The sequence below is a fragment of the Trichoderma breve genome, chromosome 1 (genome assembly GCF_028502605.1).
Source record: "Trichoderma breve strain T069 chromosome 1, whole genome shotgun sequence".
Lineage (NCBI taxonomy): Eukaryota > Fungi > Ascomycota > Sordariomycetes > Hypocreales > Hypocreaceae > Trichoderma > Trichoderma breve.
This window is the reverse complement of record NC_079232.1, coordinates 1423731-1443324: the sequence shown is the minus strand read 5'-3', so window position 1 is coordinate 1443324 and position 19594 is coordinate 1423731. Positions and strand designations below refer to the sequence as shown.

The 19594-nt window shown below is 49.4% G+C and overlaps 7 protein-coding genes across 7 annotated transcripts; 3 read left to right on the top strand and 4 right to left on the bottom strand.

Annotated features, from left to right (window-relative positions):
- Nucleotides 1–2205: 2205 nt before the first annotated feature.
- T069G_00470 (uncharacterized protein) lies at nt 2206–2625 on the top strand (the record flags this gene model as incomplete). The annotated part of the gene is made up of 1 exon (XM_056167680.1): nt 2206–2625. The coding sequence occupies one exon, from the start codon at nt 2206–2208 to the stop codon at nt 2623–2625; it is 420 nt and encodes a 139-aa protein (XP_056032996.1).
- Nucleotides 2626–2758: 133 nt separating this feature from the next.
- On the bottom strand, nt 2759–3862 carry T069G_00469 (nucleoside diphosphate kinase domain-containing protein; the record flags this gene model as incomplete). Its single annotated transcript, XM_056167679.1, has 7 exons — nt 2759–2958; nt 3013–3078; nt 3139–3183; nt 3243–3301; nt 3359–3402; nt 3468–3498; nt 3567–3862. The coding sequence occupies 7 exons, from the start codon at nt 3860–3862 to the stop codon at nt 2759–2761; spliced, it is 741 nt and encodes a 246-aa protein (XP_056032995.1).
- Nucleotides 3863–4643: 781 nt separating this feature from the next.
- T069G_00468 (glycosyl hydrolases family 31 domain-containing protein) lies at nt 4644–7591 on the top strand (the record flags this gene model as incomplete). Its single annotated transcript, XM_056167678.1, has 2 exons — nt 4644–4728; nt 4788–7591. The coding sequence occupies 2 exons, from the start codon at nt 4644–4646 to the stop codon at nt 7589–7591; spliced, it is 2889 nt and encodes a 962-aa protein (XP_056032994.1).
- A 1361-nt stretch (nt 7592–8952) lies between these two features.
- Nucleotides 8953–9398, bottom strand: T069G_00467 (uncharacterized protein; the record flags this gene model as incomplete). The annotated part of the gene is made up of 3 exons (XM_056167677.1): nt 8953–9128; nt 9192–9326; nt 9383–9398. 3 exons carry the CDS (start codon nt 9396–9398, stop codon nt 8953–8955), a joined length of 327 nt encoding a protein of 108 aa, XP_056032993.1.
- Nucleotides 9399–11445: 2047 nt separating this feature from the next.
- Nucleotides 11446–13987, bottom strand: T069G_00466 (fungal specific transcription factor domain-containing protein; the record flags this gene model as incomplete). The annotated part of the gene is made up of 4 exons (XM_056167676.1): nt 11446–11523; nt 11610–13226; nt 13288–13858; nt 13926–13987. 4 exons carry the CDS (start codon nt 13985–13987, stop codon nt 11446–11448), a joined length of 2328 nt encoding a protein of 775 aa, XP_056032992.1.
- Nucleotides 13988–14510: 523 nt separating this feature from the next.
- T069G_00465 (major facilitator superfamily domain-containing protein) lies at nt 14511–15885 on the top strand (the record flags this gene model as incomplete). The annotated part of the gene is made up of 2 exons (XM_056167675.1): nt 14511–14843; nt 14926–15885. The coding sequence occupies 2 exons, from the start codon at nt 14511–14513 to the stop codon at nt 15883–15885; spliced, it is 1293 nt and encodes a 430-aa protein (XP_056032991.1).
- A 172-nt stretch (nt 15886–16057) lies between these two features.
- On the bottom strand, nt 16058–17820 carry T069G_00464 (major facilitator superfamily domain-containing protein; the record flags this gene model as incomplete). Its single annotated transcript, XM_056167674.1, has 3 exons — nt 16058–17024; nt 17085–17524; nt 17587–17820. The coding sequence occupies 3 exons, from the start codon at nt 17818–17820 to the stop codon at nt 16058–16060; spliced, it is 1641 nt and encodes a 546-aa protein (XP_056032990.1).
- Between the last annotated feature and the right edge of the window lie 1774 nt (nt 17821–19594).

Below are 19594 nucleotides of genomic sequence, written 5' to 3'. Positions count from 1 at the left end.
AGACCGAGGGGCATTGATGGAAAACGCCATCACTCTATGTTTGCAACGAAATAGGCACTTGCAGTATCTAAACGCGGTGGTAGATTTTAACGGCACACTTCTAAACGACATGGACATGTAATGCACATTAAGAACGTGTATCGCGGAGGTGTTCTAAGTTTACAGCAAAAAAATATCGTGGGACTTAGCTGGCCTCGATTCATCTGATAGTCAACTTGTGCAATCAGCTTCATCATCAAAAACCGAAATGGTGTAGGCACAATGGGCAGTCTGATGATTATAATGAAAATCCTCTCAACTCAAACGTCCAGGCCTATGAACTGCCATCTTAGATCCGCATGTGTCTGGGAGCTTTAACGGAAAGCGTTATGACAGGCGGATGCAGTGTAGCTATAGATAGACGCATGAAAAATTGAGGGCGGCCTCCTGGAAGGAAAATGTTTGGACAAAAAGTTTCAGCCCCATAACATGAGGCAACACAAAAGCGAGCCGGCCGAGTACGAGTACGAAACACAAACATCGTCTCGTCTCTATTTTTATGGCTCTGTGGCTGCCATAATCAGCTGTTTCGATGCCGCGCGCCTGTCACTAGCCGCGATGTCCCTTTGGCGCTGTGAAGTTTGCGACCTTGGGTAACATGCCAAGATCTTACCCGCTGCAGCAAAAATACGAACAGTGTGTCTTACCGACTCTTCACCGCAATGTCGACAAAGGCTTCGCTGTCTATTTGTACGGTCTGCAAGGAGGCTTAGCTGAGAGCGGTTGCGCGATAGCGTTTCATTATCTCGAGGTGTGCTCATGATTATCGAACGGATTTTGCCCCGGTCTGCACCGTCAGCAGCATTGATTGGCCAAAAGCCTCCGTCAGGGGTCCGGCACTTTGGGGCGAATCAGTCCAGAAGCGCCAGGAGCCCCGGCTTGTTTCTCGTTTCAGATTCGGATGGCGAACCAAAGTGAAGCTCTCCCTGTATGATGGCCTGGGCAAACATTGGGGCAAACTCCAGAGCCCAACCAAACTGTTCAGGGGCTGTGCAGGAAACCGAGGGGTACCCTTTTTTTATGCGTCGACATAGTCCTTACGTGATTTGATCGAGAGGCATCTATATAAGCTGTCCTGTCTGTAAAGTGCCTTGATATTTCATCATACCTACAGTAGACATCATCGACAGGCAGATATTCAAAGAAAACAACCCAACCCATCATCCCTGCAAAATTCCTCACCTTTTGCCGAATCCAAAATATCATCACCACCACATACACAAACAGTCATGGCGCAAAGACTTGTTGCTTGCTACCAATGGATCAAAGCTGCTGGTGGAAGAAGCAGCTTGTACAACAAAATCAGCAACAGGGGCACTCCATATAAGAAGATTGTGGGAGAGCCAGGTTTGGCTCAAAACCAAGAACTGTTCAACGACAATGTCCCGCTGCTTGACTGATGCCTGAAGCATGCCTCAATGGTAAGTCGTTCATAACATGCCGCAATTTGGATGAAAGATATTAATCATTCAAAAATGCAGAGAAAATGTCGATAAGCTACTACGGCATTATGAGAACTACGATTTATACACGGATTATAACAGATATCTTGGCTTGGGCGTTTTTTGTTATACAGGGATAGGGGCATCATGCACTGGCACTGGCCGGTGGGCTAGGCCAGGGAATCAGTTGACACTGCTGGACGGACACTTCAACTTGGAGAGCTAAGGCGTTTTGTTTTACAGGCATTATGAAGGCATTTAACGTTTGAGATTCACGTTGTGGGTTAAAAAGAGCATTTTATCTTTTGTCAAATTGCATAGATATTTACGGAATACAGCCATGGGCGATATGATTCAGTCACAAAACGCTGGGGCTTTTAGGCACTTCGACGCACTTCGAGCCCCACTATAGCGATGCATTCCCACAAGGTAGCTCACGATTTGAGCTTCGGCTTATCACAGCCCAAAACTTCCCTCCAACAACCTGCTTCTGTCACAAAACCCGCCTCTGTCTGTCATGTCTCGCGCTCGCATCCCCTTCAATTGGCGTTCGCCATTCCGGTCACGCCCTCCTGCGCTCCACCTGCGCTCCTCCATCCGGCCCCAGTCCACCGAAGCGAGCGGCATATCGCGTCTGGATCGCCTGACGTCCAGGCTCCCAAAGCGCCTCCAAAAATACACAAACGGCCTCCGCAATGCCCCTGTTTCGCATGTCGTTTCGTTCATGATTCTACACGAGTTGACGGCGATTGTGCCTCTGTTTGGGCTATTCGCCCTGTTTCACTACACCACTTACGTGCCCATCTCGTACATGACTGAGCACTTTGGCGAGTACGTGCAAGGAGGGGTATACAGGTTTGAAAAGTATTTTAAGCGAAAAGGCTGGTTTGGCTTTGGGCAGGAGGACAGCAGCACATCTCCACAGCTTACGCCTGGGACCACGAGCCAAGACGCACACGTGGAGGACGCTATACAGCGATGGGAAAAGGGAGAGCAAAAGTACAAGATCCTTGTCGAGGTTGCCTTAGCCTACGCAATAACGAAGGCCCTCCTGCCTGTCCGAATCATCGGCAGCGTTTGGGCTACGCCATGGTTCGCAAACATACTCGTTAGAATCAAGTCCTCACTGGCACGAAGGCCCTAAACGAACGCGAAGAAACAAAGTTCAGCAATTTCTTTTTTTATTTTTTAACCCTGTTGCAACCTATTCAACGGTACAGTGACTGTAAAGCCTTACAGCTGCTTCAGAGCTCTGTCATATTGTCATAAAAGACAGTTTACTCCTTCTCGTAGATCCAGTCGAACTGGGAAGCCTTGTAGGAAACGGCCTCGCCGTCCTTGAACCAGAGGGCAATCTCCTTCTTGGCGTTCTCGACGGAGTCGGAGCCGTGGCAGACGTTGCGGCCGACATCGATGGCGTAGTCGCCACGGATGGTGCCAGGGGCGGAGGCAAGAGGGTTGGTGGCACCGAGGATGGCTGCGTGAATGGATTAGCGGAAATGTCACAGGGTAAGAAATCGAGACAACATACTGCGGCCGGTCTTGACAGCATCACGGCCCTCCCAGACCATGGCGCAGATGGGGCCAGAGTTCATGTCTGTTGAGGAAAATTAGTTAGTTTTGAGCCTGCTTTATTCGGCATTGACTGGATCCTTACAGCTGATGAGGCCATCGAAGAAACCCTTGCCCTTGAGGTCGGCGTCTAGATGACAGTCAGTCAATAACAGTGCTCCCGAGTGGTCTTTGGCTGGGAGGACGAACAGTGGGCCTCAAGGTGCTCCTTTCCGGGCTGGGTGAGCTTGATGGCAACAAGCTTGAAGCTATCATCTTGTCAATTTCTGTCGATCGCATGGAGGGGTTCGATCGAAATTTCTTACCCACGGCTCTCGAAGCGGCTGATGATGGGGCCGATCAGGCCACGCTGTAGTAAAAGGTTAGAACAGAAGACCTTGACAACGAGAGGAGCCAGTATTGAGTGCAGCTTACCTGGACACCATCAGGCTTGATGGCAATGAAGCTATCGAGTGGGTTAGATTCCCGCACAACTTTTGTCGATGGAGGGGTAGACGGCGGGGTGATTCTCACGTCTGCTCGGTGGAAGCCATGGCGACTGTTTTTGGAGTGGAAGGAGGGGTATAGGATACTGGTTGGACTGGCGGGATGTGCTGAAGTGAACAAGACTGTTGGACTTGAGGAGGAGAGGAAGAAAAGAGAAGATAAAAGGCGGCGAGAAGTAGTAGCGGGACGAAGAAAATTGGTGGGGGGAGGGTTACCGTTGTCCACCTCAGTAGCGGGTTGTGTCGCTGTTGTTCCCTTGGCTGCGGGATCTCCTGAGTGGACTTTGGGCCTGAAGCGGGGTCCTCGTGGTGGGGTTCAGGCATGGTGATTTGCTGGTGGTTTCGGGAGTAAAAAAAAGCAAAAAAAGAGAACAGTTGGCAGTTGTACAGTGCGATGGGTTTGGAATGAATTCTTCTCGACAATATACCTATATGAGAGGTACTTTCAGACGGACCATATTAGATAGGGGCTTGTGATGGTTGACGACATAAAAGGCAGATCTGTGGGGTGAGAGATTTCAAGTAAGTACGTACAGTTAAGCAGGCAAGATCTGGACTACTAAGTCGTTCGTAAATTCGAGGCAGGCCGCAAATGCGAAATCAACAATGATGGCTAATACAATTCGTCGCAGAGCCACCAAAGAAAGCAGAAGCCTCACTCATTCTCAGATCCTGAGTGTAATACAGTGTCAATCCAGCGCTTGGCTTCTGCTGGATAAAAGGGTATGATATGAATCTAACACGTCTCTTATATCGCATTGTTGAATACAGTGCATCTAAAGAGGCAGACCCCTCCAACAATGGCGGTCGGGCCTGGGGGCGGAACGTGTCTAATTTTAGGCCTATGCCCGATTGAGAGCTGTCGAGGAGGTCAAAACGGACAGCTTAACCTCGACTCCACGTTTCCCAATCCTAACGGTGTCAGATACACCTCTGGAAGGGATTCTATCACCAGCATCACCGCATAGCCTCAGCTGACTGTCTGGATGAGGCTGTGTATTACTGATCTGTCCGAGAACCAATGTGGCTTGTGATTGCCTGCATTTGAACGACACCTTTTGTACCACGCCCTTGATTTGTTTACCTACCCAACCTCGCCCTCATCATGAGGTCGACGATGGGGCTGTCCTGGAAGTGGACAGCACTCCTCAGCCTTTTGAGTGCATTATTATGCCTAATTGGGCCAGCTTGTATGATGAAAGATCAATTTTTGTTTAGAGACTTCCTTTGCTGATGATGAGGCGTCCAGTGGCTGTCAAGGAACACGACTTCAAAAAGTGCGCCCAGGCTGGGTTCTGCAAACGAAACCGTGACTATGCGGATAAAGCGGCTTCCCAGAGCTCGACGTGGATCTCTCCTTATCAAGTCGCCCTCGACTCCCCTTCTCTGAAAGATGGTCAGATCCAGGCTGTCATCCTCAAAACGATCAATGCCGCGGGCGAAAAGGTCCGACTGCCTGTTACAATCTCGTTCCTCCAATCGGGCGTTGCCCGTGTCACCATTGACGAGGAGAGACGTCAGAACAAGGATATTGAGCTGAGGCACGGCAGTGTCGCAAGAAAAGAGCGCTACAATGAGGCCGCCAAATGGTCCATTGTTGGCGGTCTGGAGCCCGATCTGAAGGCTGAAATTGTCCACCAGGATGACTCTCAGATCAATGTCCAGTACGGCCCTGAAGGCAAATTCGAGGCTGTCATCAAGCTATCGCCTTTTGCAATCGATTTCCGGAGAGATGGTGCTTCTCACATCAAATTCAACGAACGTGGTCTATTCAACTTTGAGCACTGGAGACCAAAGGTCGAAAGGCCGGAGGGAGAAGAGAACCCTGAAGAAGAAAGCACTTGGTGGGATGAAACCTTTGGTGGAAGTACAGATACCAAGCCTCGCGGCCCTGAAAGTGTGGCCCTCGACATTTCGTTCCATGGATACGAGCATGTCTACGGTATTCCCGAACACACTGGACCTCTCTCTCTGAAGCAGACCCGAGGTGGCGACGGCAACTACGACGAGCCGTATCGCATGTATAATGCCGATGTCTTTGAGTACATTCTCGATAGCCCCATGACTCTCTACGGATCAATTCCCTTCATGCAAGCTCACCGAAAAGATTCCTCCGTCGGTCTCTTGTGGCTCAATGCTGCTGATACTTGGGTTGATATCATCAAGACCAAGGGCAGCAGCAACCCTCTCAGTCTGAATGCTGAAGCCCCAAGCAGTACTCAAACTCACTGGATCTCTGAGGCCGGTATTTTTGACGTCTTTGTCTTTTTGGGCCCGACTCCTCAAGACATCTCCAAGAAGTATGGCGAGCTGACCGGAACTACCGCTATGCCTCAAGAATTTGCTCTCGGATACCACCAGTGCCGATGGAACTATATTTCTGAAGATGACGTCAAGGACGTGGACCGCAGATTCGACAAGTGGCAGATCCCCTACGATGTCATCTGGCTGGATATTGAGTACACTGATGAGATCAAATACTTCACTTTTGATCCTCATTCGTTCACTGACCCCATTAGCATCGGTAAGCAGCTGGACAGCCATGGCAGAAAACTTGTGGTTATTATCGACCCCCACATCAAGAGAGTTGACAACTATCCGATCAATGAGCAACTCCAATCTTTGGATCTTGCTGTTCACGACAAGGACGGCAAAATCTATGAGGGCGACTGCTGGCCCGGTCTGTCAAACTGGATTGACTGCTTCAACCCCAAGGCTCGCGAATGGTGGAAAACTCTCTACAAGTACGAGAACTTCAATGGTACGATGGAGAACACCTTCATATGGAACGATATGAATGAGCCTTCAGTCTTCCATGGCCCTGAGACTACTATGCCCAAGGACAACCTTCACTTTGATGACTGGGAGCACCGAGATGTCCACAATCTGAATGGAATGACCTATCACCACTCTACCTTTGAAGCTCTTAAGAGCCGTAAGAAGGGCGAGTTCCGACGCCCCTTTGTGCTTACTCGAGCTTTCTTCTCTGGCTCCCAGCGCTTCGGCGCCATGTGGACGGGTGACAATCTGGCGGACTGGGGCCACCTCCAGACCTCTATTACCATGCTTATTAACCAAGGCATCTCTGGATTTCCATTTTCTGGTGCTGATGTCGCTGGCTTCTTTGGAGATCCCGAAAGCGAATTGATTACCCGTTGGTACCAGACGGCTGCGTTCTACCCATTCTTCCGAGCCCACGCTCACATCGACACTCGTCGCCGTGAGCCATACCTGCTGGGTGATCCATACACTGCCATTGCGACCGCAGCGTTGCGACTCCGATACTCACTCCTTCCCTCATGGTATACTACTTTCTTCTACGCAAATCGCGATGGCAGTCCTATTCTCCGCCCAATGTTTTGGACGCATCCTTCTTCAGAGGGAGGCCTGGCAATTGACGACCAATTCTTCCTGGGATCTACTGGTCTGCTCGTCAAGCCGATTGCAGAGAAAGACAAGTACTCAACCGACATCTGGATTCCCGATGATGAGGTTTACTATGATTACTTTACGTACAAGACGGTGAAGACGGAACAGGGCAAGCACGTCACTCTTGACGCTCCGATTGACCGCATTCCAATGTTGATCCGAGGAGGTCACGTCATTACACGCCGTGATATCCCCCGTCGCTCAAGCGCTCTCATGCGTTTCGACGACTACACTCTAGTGATCTCCGTCTCCAAGAATAACGAGGCCGAGGGAGAGCTGTACGTTGATGATGGCGACAGCTACGATTACCTGGACGGACAATACATCTACCGAAAGTTCACCCTGACGCCCAACGTCCTCTCTTCGACTGATGCTGAGGGGCGCGACACAAAGAAGATCAAGCCCGGCAAGTGGCTCAAGGCTATGCGAGATGTCCATGTGCAAAAGATCATCATTGTCGGCGCCACTCCTGATGTGTGGAATCGACAGGAGGTGCAAGTCCAATCAGAAGGACGCACCTGGTCTGCCAATGTGGACTACCACGCTGCCGACGGAGCTTATTATGCGGTTATCAACCGCGTTGGTGTTCGTGTTGGAGAGAACTGGAGCATCAAGCTCGATTAAATGACTGAGGTCTGGAGTACCACGATAGAAACGGATGTTTATTGGTGACAAAATGTGAAGGTGTTTTTGTTGGTGGGAGGATATCTAGATGTTTAAGCCAGCTATTGCGTGTTGTATGTAGATGAAATGAAAAAGAGAGAGCGTTGAGCGCTGTCATATGGAATGTTGTTCACAATGGGTCCTTGATACCTAGTAGTGTGTTGCGTGGATGATGAGGCTCTTATGTACCTTGGTATATTAGGGCCGGGTTAATCAACTCGGGTTTTACAGTGATCATACGAGTACTCAGCCATTGGCAGCTGTCTCACAGACTATTGCAACGCCCGAATAAGCTTAATTGTTGAACTCGCGGGGATTAATATACTGCAGCTTGACGCCCCAAAGTTACAATGTGCTCGTCATAGAAACCAGAGCCCTGCATGGGCACTGCAGTCATCAAGGTGTCAAGAGTACATGTCGGATGTACTGGCCGCCTTTCGGAACTTGCGATAGTCCGCTACCGCATGGACTTTCCACCATTCATTCACCAGCCTGCCCGCCACAGAATTACTTCCACCACCAAAGCACAAGATTCCCGTCTCAAAGACTCCATGGTAAGTTCTGGCGTCTTCTCGCTGATGGCTTGAGGCTAGGTCACTGAATGGCAATAGCTTCAAGAGGGGTCCTCTGCCCAACTCCTATTCCCATTAGCGCCAGTCCAGTCTCAGATGGCAAGCCACGTTCGCTGTTCCGTGCGGCGCGTCTTTAGCTCAAAAGGGCCAGAACAGCAAAGCTCGAAGGAAACGGTGAGCCTCCGCAGCACTCCTCCGGATACACGGCAAGCTCCCAGACCTGATTCGATCCACCAGCTGTGGCTCTGGTCGATGAGCCCCGCTAAAGATCCCTGAAGCGACCCTTTCGCTGCTGAAGATGCTTTGGGCGTTTCACCCAGAAGCTGGTCCAAGCCAGGCTTTCTCCAGCGAGCAAGCTTTCTCAGCCACTATACATGCAGCAACTGACATGGTCTTGGGGCTAATCGGCAATCGTTTCCCGGCTGGCCAACCACTATCGTCACTCAGACCCAGGGGCGGATTATATTGGTTTACAGTGAAACTTGATCACAATTCACGCAGAGCTGGAAGCACCCTGCCACGCCGGCTACATGCAGTACTGCAGCTTCATCACGCTTACGAACCCCTAGCTCGTCAGTCGCGAGACAGGTGCAGCAGATAACATCATCTCACCGACTATGGGACACACCAAAGCTTATGAGAGAGCTTCATGGAGGGGTTCTCACAACCCCGCATCAAGACACGCGTCTTAGACGAAACGATTGGCTTCAATGATACTGTCGATTTTTTTCTTATTCTATCTGACTGTATTTACCATCGGTCTCCGTACTGGTTGTTGAGCTGCTGCTCGGCCTGCTCCTGGGCGTGGCGCTTAGCACGCTCACGGTCGATGAAGTCGAGGCCCTTGGTCTCAACCTCGCGGTCGACGAAGAAGCCGATGGCACCGGCGAGGATCTCCTTGGCCTGGGCGTGCTCGTCAGGGTGGCCTAAGCAGTTGAGATTAGAATATGAAATGCGATATGAAAAGTCAAGAGGACAATGCTGCTCACCGTTCTGGGCAACGTGGTCCTCGTAGGCCTTGGCAGCCTCATAAGCGGCAGCACCGCCGATGAGCTCGTGAGACCACTTGGCTTCGTGAGGTCGCTGGGTGACCTCCTCGTAGGCCTGAGCCTGATCAGAGTTATCTGCAATACCAGTTAGACAAACGTTGTCACACGAGTGGCTGCGGGACTCATCATACCGTCGAACCAACCCATTGTGAATAAGAAGAAGATGTGTGATTGTGGATTTTGTGAAGAGAGTGCTTGATTCAAAGAAAGAAGAAGAAATTGGATTCAATGGGGAGGGACGGGACTATTTATAAGCTTACAGCTGCCACATTGCGCAAGATGGGTCAGTCAGAGGCCTCACACTTCTCTGGACACTCCATGATCTACGTGACGACCCCTTGCCCCTTAGCCACACAGACAATTATGCACCCGAGGCTACTGCGTTGTTATTTTGGCAAGTTTCAATGGCGTAGCAGCGTGGATCAAGGGGTGATGGTGTCCTCCATACGTGGACACACCGTCCGGCTTCCGCCCATCTGATGATCTGGACTCACCAACAGCTCCAGAGCTACGATAACGCGATTGGTGGCCCTCAGCACATACGTAGTGTGGCAAACGGGGCCTCAGGGTCTCCACGGCCAGGAGGACAACCGGAGGGACACCCTGGGCCAGCTGGACAAATGCCTGCATCCCGACTTGAATCGTGGAGAGGAGCTCGGCACCTTTGTGGCTCAGCCCATTGTTCGCGGGCCACCCGTCTGTTCCCCTGATTTCAGCGCGGCAAACGTCATATCCTATCAACGTGGCGCATGGGAGGACGGAGTTGAGGGGCAGAGGCGCCATCGTTTCTCACCCTACGGATTCTTTACGAGTTTGGTTCCATTGACATCCATTGGCATAGCCTCCCCTTGTTGGGAATGTGTGTTGGAATCCCTGGGCAGCTGAGAGTCAAATGACTTCTCGCATACGAACAACGGGCATACACGACCTTGATGAGGCCCGAGTGGTTTCTCATTGAGTGGTCGGAGCTATGCCTGCTCAAGCTTCCTGGCAGGCCTTCCCGGAACCCCGCCATTCCGCCTCCCCACCGCATCCTGTTCCGCGGGAACCTGGTCGATGAAGGACTGCCCCTCCAAAACGCGAGAAATATCCGCCCAAATGGCAAACGACGAGTCCAGGCTCAACTAATGCTGGATGTCGGTATTGGGCTATAAGCACAACATATTCAATCTTGAGTTGTATCTCATCGCTCTGTTCTTTTGGGAGACACAACTGTTTCTCTGGAAACCTCTCATACTTCGCTGAGTCTGTACCCAAGTCCGGCGACTTAACTACTCCGTGTGTGATGCCACATTTCCATCCCGCTTTTTGGAATAATTACCATGTGCCTCAGCCCATGAATGCTTACGGACCAGTAGACTGATGAGTCTCCAGTCCAATATATGCAACCCCCACTTACAGCACCCCGTACTCATACAGGTACTATACTGTTTGCATTATAGAAGACAAAAAGATAATCTATGGTTCTTCCCGGGTAAGTTCCTGGATCTGCATTGAGACAAGTGTCTACGCTAGGATGCTCCCAACTTGCTAGCATTGCTGAACTATCAATCCTAATATTAGGCAGTAGTATAAATCAATTAATAGACGCGAAGCGGTGAGGGCATTGCCTGCCTCATTTGGGCAATGATTCGCTTGATAACGCGGTTATTTGAGACTGATAGTGCATCAAACATATATAGGTAGGTATCGTTGTATTGCTCGATTTGAGTATTTCACGCGATTATCCTAAGCAACGAGGGGCTCTCTTCTGTGTCTACTGCAGGTACGTACCTCCGAGATTCTCCGGCGCCGATTAAAGCCGGCCGGAGTCCCGCCGAAACAGAGAAGAAGTTGGAAGAAAAAAAATATGGATATCGCACAGAAAGAGAAGGAGGAGAAAAAATCTCCAAAAAAGAAACAACTGGACGAACGGGGAATCGAACCCCGGACCTTTCCCATGCGGTTAAGCAGCTCGAAGGTTGCTTGATGCTAAGGGAAAATTATACCACTAAACCATCCGCCCATTTGCGTTGTTGAAAGAGTCTGTCGTAGATTGCTACATACACTGTCTACGCAAATGGTGAATGGATGATGACTGTAGATATTATACAAGAGTTGAAATATTTCCGAACTAATTATACGCATAATAATGTTACACTCTATGTGAGGTGGGATTACTCTAAGTTTACGTTCTTTACTCCGTACTGTGTCTTCATCGCACAGTTTCACTGAACATCCAAGTCATAGGTTCTGACATGCCGGCGTTGTACGCAAACATGGCGTCTGATACCTGTGAAGCAAGAACGTCAAAGTCAATTAGTTAGCAACATGCCATAAGAGAGCGGTAGAGGAATCAAGATTTTGGAAGACTCTTACCAAGAAATCCCAATCTGGGCTCTGTGGCCGTATTCCCACATCCAATTCATCCCTGGGATCCGCTGCTTCGTCCTGGCTTTGACCGGCTTTTTCTTCTAATATCGCGAGGCACTCTTCTACCGAGTCTTCGGCAGCCTTGAGGAACCGCGGAGGAATTTCTGTGGGATCAAGACCCTTCATTAGGCCTTCTATGTGGGCGACTATGATGCAGTTGACCATGTAGCCCTTGACGTTCGTCTCGCCAACTTTGATGGAGCGGAGGCACCATTCTCTGGATTCCTGAATGACGGAGAGGAGGTCTGCTCGGAAGGGCGAAGGGACGAGACCACGCTCCTCTCTGAGTTGGTTGTCGAGTTCGGCAGCGACGAGCAAGCTGGCTTGCAGCGAGGCGACTCTGTAGAACCCCGGCCCGGAGCAGGCGAGGCGCGAGAGGAGGTCGTCCTGGGGTAAGCTGGGGCCGTTATGGCGCAGTTGGGGAGCCATGATTGATGAAGTTGGGTAGACTGCGGACCATGTCTTGAGAACGGCTTCGACGGCGAGTTTGCGGGACAGAGCGTATTTTGCTTGGCGCAGGGCTGGGATGAGATAGGGTGTGTGGAGAGCCGATATGTGTCGTTGCATAATGAAGTCGACGAAGCGCAAGTCTAGCGGAGAAGGACCGCTCGGTCTTCCAGATTGAGATTTGAATCCTCCAAGTGTCCGGCAGAGAGACTTGTAAGCTGACCGTAATTCGGCATCTAGTTCCAGTGTTCTCTCGTATGTCCCACACGAAGAGAGGTCGTTGACGAAACCGACCACCATTAGCCGAACAGCAAATGTCTTTCGAAGAGCTACCGCAATGGACATGCCCGTGTATTCATTTTCGGGTTTCTCGACTGAGCCCTCGATCATGAGCTGCTCGTCGTCAAAGTTGCCGGGAGTCTCCGTGTCAAAATCTTCCATGCGAATGAGCGGAGGGCCACCTGACGTCAGGCTCATTCTTAGGAGCATCTCAAGAATAGTGTTCCACAGTCTTCTGTGCATCTCATTTGCAAAGAGCGATCGCTTTGGCAGATGACGCGGATCTCGATGCAGGCCCATGTGTATAGCCCTCCTGACTACCTCGCCTGCTGTCACCCAGACTGAGTCGCCGGAGACACCAACAGCTTCCCGAGCTAGCAGCAGCAGTATCTGAGTTTGTATAAACTGAATGCCTAGCCGGGCTTTAAACTCGGGTTCTGCTGCCCATGTCATCGCTTCGTACACCCAGCGGATAGCCGGGGTGCGCATGGACAGCTCATCATCATAAGACATTGCGCCAATGGCCAATATGAGCTTGAGTTGAACGATGAATGCTATGTCAGGATAGGCTCCGGGTTCCCATAATTCTTCGTAGTCCCTCCTGAAAGACGGGAGATGCAGAATCCTGTATATGTTCTCCGTTGTCTTCAGATAGCAATCAATGAGTTTATCACAAACTTGCTTTTCAGGCAACTCTTTTGTTGGTATGGTCGGCCAGGCAGGGGTCCTCTTGGCTTTAATGACCCTCGCCAGGGCCTTACACTTGAGCAACAGGGGGTAGACATTGGATTTGCTCTCTAAAAGATGAATCTCATTCATCACAAACATGCCTTTGAACTGAAATTGAGGTGAGTGATGTTCAGGGTCTAAACAAAGATAGATGAAATGTTCTGCCTACCGTCTGGAAGATGTTGATCCAATGGCTTTGGCCAAAGAACCGAGTCTTATGCGTGACGCTCCGTATAAGTCCGGCATTGGTCGAATCTGACGGGTTGTCACGATGAAAATGAACGGCTCCTCCAGTAATGTGAGATGCGTTGGCAAGAAAATCCGAGTCGGGAACTGCATCCACAGACTGAATCAGAGACCCTGACGCACCTTCAGATCGATCTAGATCGAAGAAACTAGTAGGCCTGTTCTCATCGGAAGCGCTCAAGCTGAGTGTTAACCCATCTTGACTTCCAGAGGCCAGAGGGCTGATGGTGTTTCCTGATGCTGCATTTGAGCCGTGATTTCGTATTGCCAACGCGTCATTAGGGTTGGAATCCAGATGAGACTGTGCTTGAGGGCGAGATTCAAGAGAGAAGACGCCGATTTGGCTGCGTCCAGGTGATTGTCCGGCTGCCAGAGGTTGCTCCACCAGGTGGTGATTCTCATAGACGCAGGTCTCCGTTTTAGACCGGATACAGTTGCCACAAGGCCGTTGCCTGTTACACCTGAGCTTGCGTTTTCTACAGAGCGCACATGATCTGTAGTTTTATTTTATCCCCTAATTAGATGAGATGCCATGAGATTGAAGCTGAGGTGCATACTTACATCGCAGGTCTCCGTCGTCGTCGCTCTACTTCGACGACCACAGTTTTCGGTCTATGGTCCATTGGCTGGCCGTCGTTTCGGAGTAACTCTAGATTTGGTAATCGGTATTTTCGATAAGACTTGAGTTGCAGTGCAGGTAAAGGAAGTTGAGGGATTGAGGGACGGGCTCATTACCTCACGGACTCGGGAAATTCCCAGATGGGGATTGAAGTCCGAGTCGGACCGGATTTTGATTTTTACCAGCCGCTGAAGACTTCGGACATATGACTCAGCTATTTCCTGATTTGGCAGAACCCCGACTTACACGCAATCCTACGACAAAGGCTGTTGGACAGGCTGAAAGTTTTCAGCTCAATGACAAAATTCCATCTCCGAGATGTGGATTAAGGAGTCTAATAATATGGCGTTAATCGGGGACCGAGTCATTCCTTCGGCCTGGAACAGCCATTTCTTTTATTATAAGAGACGAGCGTTTCCTGGTTATCAATCGCATCTCCTTCAGCATGATCGAGCCGCATTCACTACTCCCAAGCAAGTTCTTATCAGATTCAAATAAGGACGCTTTGAATCGCATCATATTTCATCATGTCATCCACTTTGTCAGACGAGAAAACAGCGCCTTTCCCAGAGGAGCAAGCGGGCCTTGGTCAGCAAGACTTGCCTTTGTCAAAGGACGAACTAGAGCCCGCGCCTGATGGTGGTCTCAGAGCATGGCTCGTCGCTCTTGGAGCTGCTTCCATCTTTTTCTGCTGTCTGGGGTTTTCTAATTCTTTTGGCACGTTTACGGAGTACTACCTGACTCACCAACTGAGCCACCGATCTCCTGATGATGTGGCCTGGATTGGTTCCCTATCTGCATTTCTGCAATTCTTTGTAGGAATGATTGGAGGTCCTATGTTTGATCGCTATGGTTCAAAGGTATGTGCAATATCCATAATGCTTCAATGAAAAGAGCAACAACTGTCACCTTGGGGATTTTTCATAACTGATCATATATCAGGTTATCCACCCGGCGGCTGTCATTTATATTTTCGCCGTCATGATGTTGAGTCTATGCAAGACATACTGGCAAATCATGCTCGTGCAAGGTGTTCTCATGGGCGTTACTATGGGATTCCTGCAATTTCCAGCTATGGGCAGCTTATCGCAGTACTTTGACAAAAAGAGAGCTGCTGCTTTCGGTGTGGCGATATCTGGCTCCTCTATCGGCGGCATCATTATGCCTATTGCCGTGTCCAGGATGCTCAACAGTACCTCTCTGGGCTTTGGATGGACAGTGAGGATTATAGGTTTTCTAATGATACCATTCATGGCATTTTCTGTTGCAGTTCTCAGAGCTCGTCTGCCACCAAGCGCCGCATCATTCCTGATCCCTTCAGCATTCCTTGAAGCAAGGTTCAATTTCATCGTCATCTCCATCTTTTTCGTCTTCCTCGGCATGTTTATGCCAATCATCTTCCTTCCAACATATGCCGTGTCACGAGGCATGGGCGCAACGCTTGCTGGCTACTTACCCGCTATCCTCAACGCCGCATCTACGTTTGGCCGTATTATCCCGGGAGTGCTGGCGGACAAATACGGGAGGCTGAATGTGTATGCCTTTGGGTCTTTCATCACCAGTATCGTCATTTTCTGTATGACTTCGACACATAATAATGCTGGAATCATTGCATATGCTGCGGTTTTTGGCTTTACTTCTGGGACGATCATATCCGGAGCAACGGTGTCCATCACAGGATGTGCCAAAGACCCACGCAATATCGGTACTTATACCGGCATGGGGCTGGCATTGGGTGCCATTGGTGCACTGATCGGGCCTCCCATCGATGGTGCCTTTGTGAAACATTATGTTGGATTTTTTGAAGCAGCCATGTTTAGCGGCGCCATGTGCCTCTTTGGTGGCATTGTCGTTCTTATGGCCAAACTTGCGTCCCCTGAAGGGTTTTTCAGCAGATCGTGAGCCGGTTGTATAGCATTTGCTAAGCGTATGAAGTTTTAGAAAGGAAATCGGGATGAGAATAAGATTGGAAGGTATATCTCAGCTCACTGGTATTTGGGAAATAGAAATTATAATAGAGGCTCGGCGTTTATTTAGGAAGACAGATATTATAGTTGCTTCAACTCTCTTTTTTTCAGTAAATGTACACAAACTCGTCATTCTCGCGGTCTGTGAGGTCCAGGAAGGCGTTTTGCCCAGTGCGATCCTCTCTCTCGCCGGGCCCCTCATCATCCTGAAGCAGCCCATTCTCGTGATGCCGGGCTGTGCGGTAGTGGTTTTGCATAGATCGATCAATGATGACTGCCTCCTTTCCGTTGCGCACGCGTGCTCTAGCTTGCAACTTATTGAGAAGAATGAGATTGGCCCACTGGATTAATATTACTCCAACCAAGGCTGAGAACACACCAAGGCATGAACGCAGGCCAGGTTTATATGCAGGCGCGTCTCTGTCGTTGAAAAGGATAGGGCCGATAATGTTACCGACAGAGCTCGCCGCGTTGTACACACTCATGATGATTGACTTTTTCGTTGTTCCAGCAGTATTGCCTACGATCCAGGAGACGATGAGAGGGTTACCTGCAAAGATGAAGGCCAGAAGATAGTATCCAGCAAGTAGTGCTCCCTGACTTGAATCTCCTCGTGGAACACAGTAGAGAATAACCAGTCCGGCCACAACTGGCAACATAAAGACGGCTAATACAGCCCCCTTTATCTTTGCTTTTTGAGCCAAAAAGCTTGCGAGAAGGATAAGAATGGTTTGGAGGGCTCCAAATGGCATGTTGAGTAAGCTGGCCTTGTATTTGTCAAAGCCAAGTCCATTGATGATCAGAGGGCCAAAGGTGTTGGTAACGCTTGCCCCTATATTGAGCAACAACGTGATCCCAAACCAGAGATAAGTCTTGGGCTCTAGAGCAGCCTCGATGACGTGGTTCCATTTAAACTCACGGTTCCCGGTACCTGTCTGGTTGGCGCGAAGCCGCTCGATTGCCTTTGGTTTCTCTTCTTCGGTCAAAAATCTTGCAGAGAGAATGTCGTTGTCCAGTTTCCAGTAAATAAAAGGGACAGAGACAACCGTGAGAAGGCCAACGAAGAGAAAGATGCTGAGTAGATATTGCGTTAACCAAGTCCCCTGAGCTATAAAGCAGGCGATGAGTACTTACATTTGCCACTCCCTCAAGACTTTGGATTCAATGCGCCCCAGACCATACGAAACGGCGGCAGCAAAAATCGTAGCGGCGCCGTTGGTTCCATACCATGCCGCAACACGTATTGGCTGCTCAGCTCGTCGATACCAGTGGCTCGTGATGACGCTGAATAAAGGCAAACAGCCACCCTCGAACAAGCCGAGGAAGAAACGAGCTGCCATTAAACCCGAAAAGGTGTTGCATCCCGCCATTGATGTTTGAGCAATGCCCCATCCGAGACAAAGGACGGGCATTAAGATACGGTGAGGCACCTTGACAATGAGGAAAGACGAAAATGGCTGGCATATCAACTGGGCGATTGGGCCGATGGACCCAATGAGAGAGTATTGTCCGCCACTGAGGTGCGTGTCTTCTTTGAGCCCATATGTCGCGCCAAATCCCAGCACGGATTTGTCCTTTGCTCGTTAGATTTTGTTCCTCACGTCTAGCAAAAACGATCTCACGAGGTTAATCTTACAAGAATCTGAAGGAAATAAACCCAAACTAGGATGACCAAGATGACTCGATCAGTCTTTCGCAGGATCCGACGGTTCTCTTCCTCGGACACTTCAATCTTTTGGTCGCCGATGATGGCCAGAGCGCGATCAGCTCCCTTCTTACTGGACTGGCCATCTCGTCGAGAAGGGCCCGGGAGTTGGCTGTGTTCTGCGTGCTGCACTTCTGTTGGCCGCTTATCGTCGGGGGAATCCATGATGGTCGCTTGTTGATGTCGTCCTCAATAATGATGATTGTAACTTTATTTCAGGTAGTATTAAAAAGCAAAAGACGGGCTAAAGAACATGTATGGAAAGGAAAGAAGGCACCAAAACCGGCTTGCACGCAGTAAACAAACAAAAACCCCAGCAAAGCTCTGTGATGGTCTTGTCTAACCAGCGTTGGTCAAGAGAGGTTCACGCGGAGCCCTTTATATGGTTATCGGTTTATCTGCCTCTGCCGTCGGTAGTTCAGGCACTTCTGGGCCAGCCATCCGCTAAAGATTGCCCAAACAGTTCAGTGCTGGGGGCATTTGGCTGCACCCCGCATTCTAGACTCTAACGAGGGGGTCCGCTAGAGGACCTAGTGCAATCCGTCAATATTTGAGTGCTGAGATTATGTACTGGCAATATCAGATCAAACCCGGTCTTTATAAGTTCAGATGCATCTGCCTATGTATTAATGAGGTATCTCTTCCATAGCTGATCCTAGAACATTGCAAACGTTTCTTCTCCCATTCAAGTTGCGGTAATGTTACTACCTACATGCATGTAAGAGAACTTTATCATTATCCCGACGGCGAGACAGCCTATCGCAGCTCATCTAGAGATGAGCCGGATTTACGCGCCCGTTTGGAAATGATATACTACTAAAAGTTCCAATGCTACGCTGGACGCTTTGCTTATGACGTGTGCAGCGTCTGATTGAATTGCCGAGAGCCTAAATCAACGTGACAAGGGCTATGACTCGTCAGGAATGCGGAGGTGTCCAAAACCCCAAGGCCAAAGAGGGGGATTACGAGGAAGCAATTGATTGGATGCCTACCTACATGTAGGTAAGAAAACAAAATAGGCATGTACAATAATAATTCACTCTGACTTGGTCGATATGTGTATTCATTTGTATGAGAAACTCGACTATTCAATTGACATAGAGGAAATGTACCTACTTCATATTTGCATCCGGTGTTGAGATGTATTATTGCAATGGTACCGGATCATCGATCGGATAGACTTGAGCTGTATCTTCATACTGAGAGGATTCCGGTGTGAGAATTTGCCTCAGTATCTGAAGAGGATGTAGAGATAAAATATCTTTCCTAAGGGTTGGCTGAAGATGCCAGTCCCAAGTCCTGACATATCGGTGTCTTTGCGCACGTAGAGTGACATCTTTCATAAGTGCGCATCATGCTTGAATACACGCTGACATACATCAAGTAATAGTCGTGAGTAGAGAAACGCGCACGTCTTTTGAGCATATATACATTTATATGATAAGCTTCTTCACTGAGGAGATTCTTGTGCTACATACAGGTGTTAGTGGTGACACACAAAACTACCACCTACAGATCGTTGCTATGAATCTGATACAATCCTTAATGAAATATGGTTCAAATAGAAATATGAACACCTTTTACCTAAATTTATCAAGTATGGCTATAAATATCTCAGCGAACAACTTGAGTTATGATCCTAGCAGCATGACATCAGAGACCGATTTTCATCATAAACCCCTGTTGTTGGATGTTAGGAGACGATATTAGGAGATGCATAAAGGGCGCTATGATGCCTACGTCTGAAGACTAGAGGAACAACCTTCATTGTAGCACAAGTCTCATTTTGTACTTATGATGGCCATGAGTTTCGATAACCCTCGAGGTCTTAACCTGGCTCGTCGAAGCCATGCTTAAAACTAAACTTTCCAAGGATGTACACTAATTATTGGGCCTATTCGGCTACTGTTATTAAGACGTTCCATGCTCCATTCTAGTT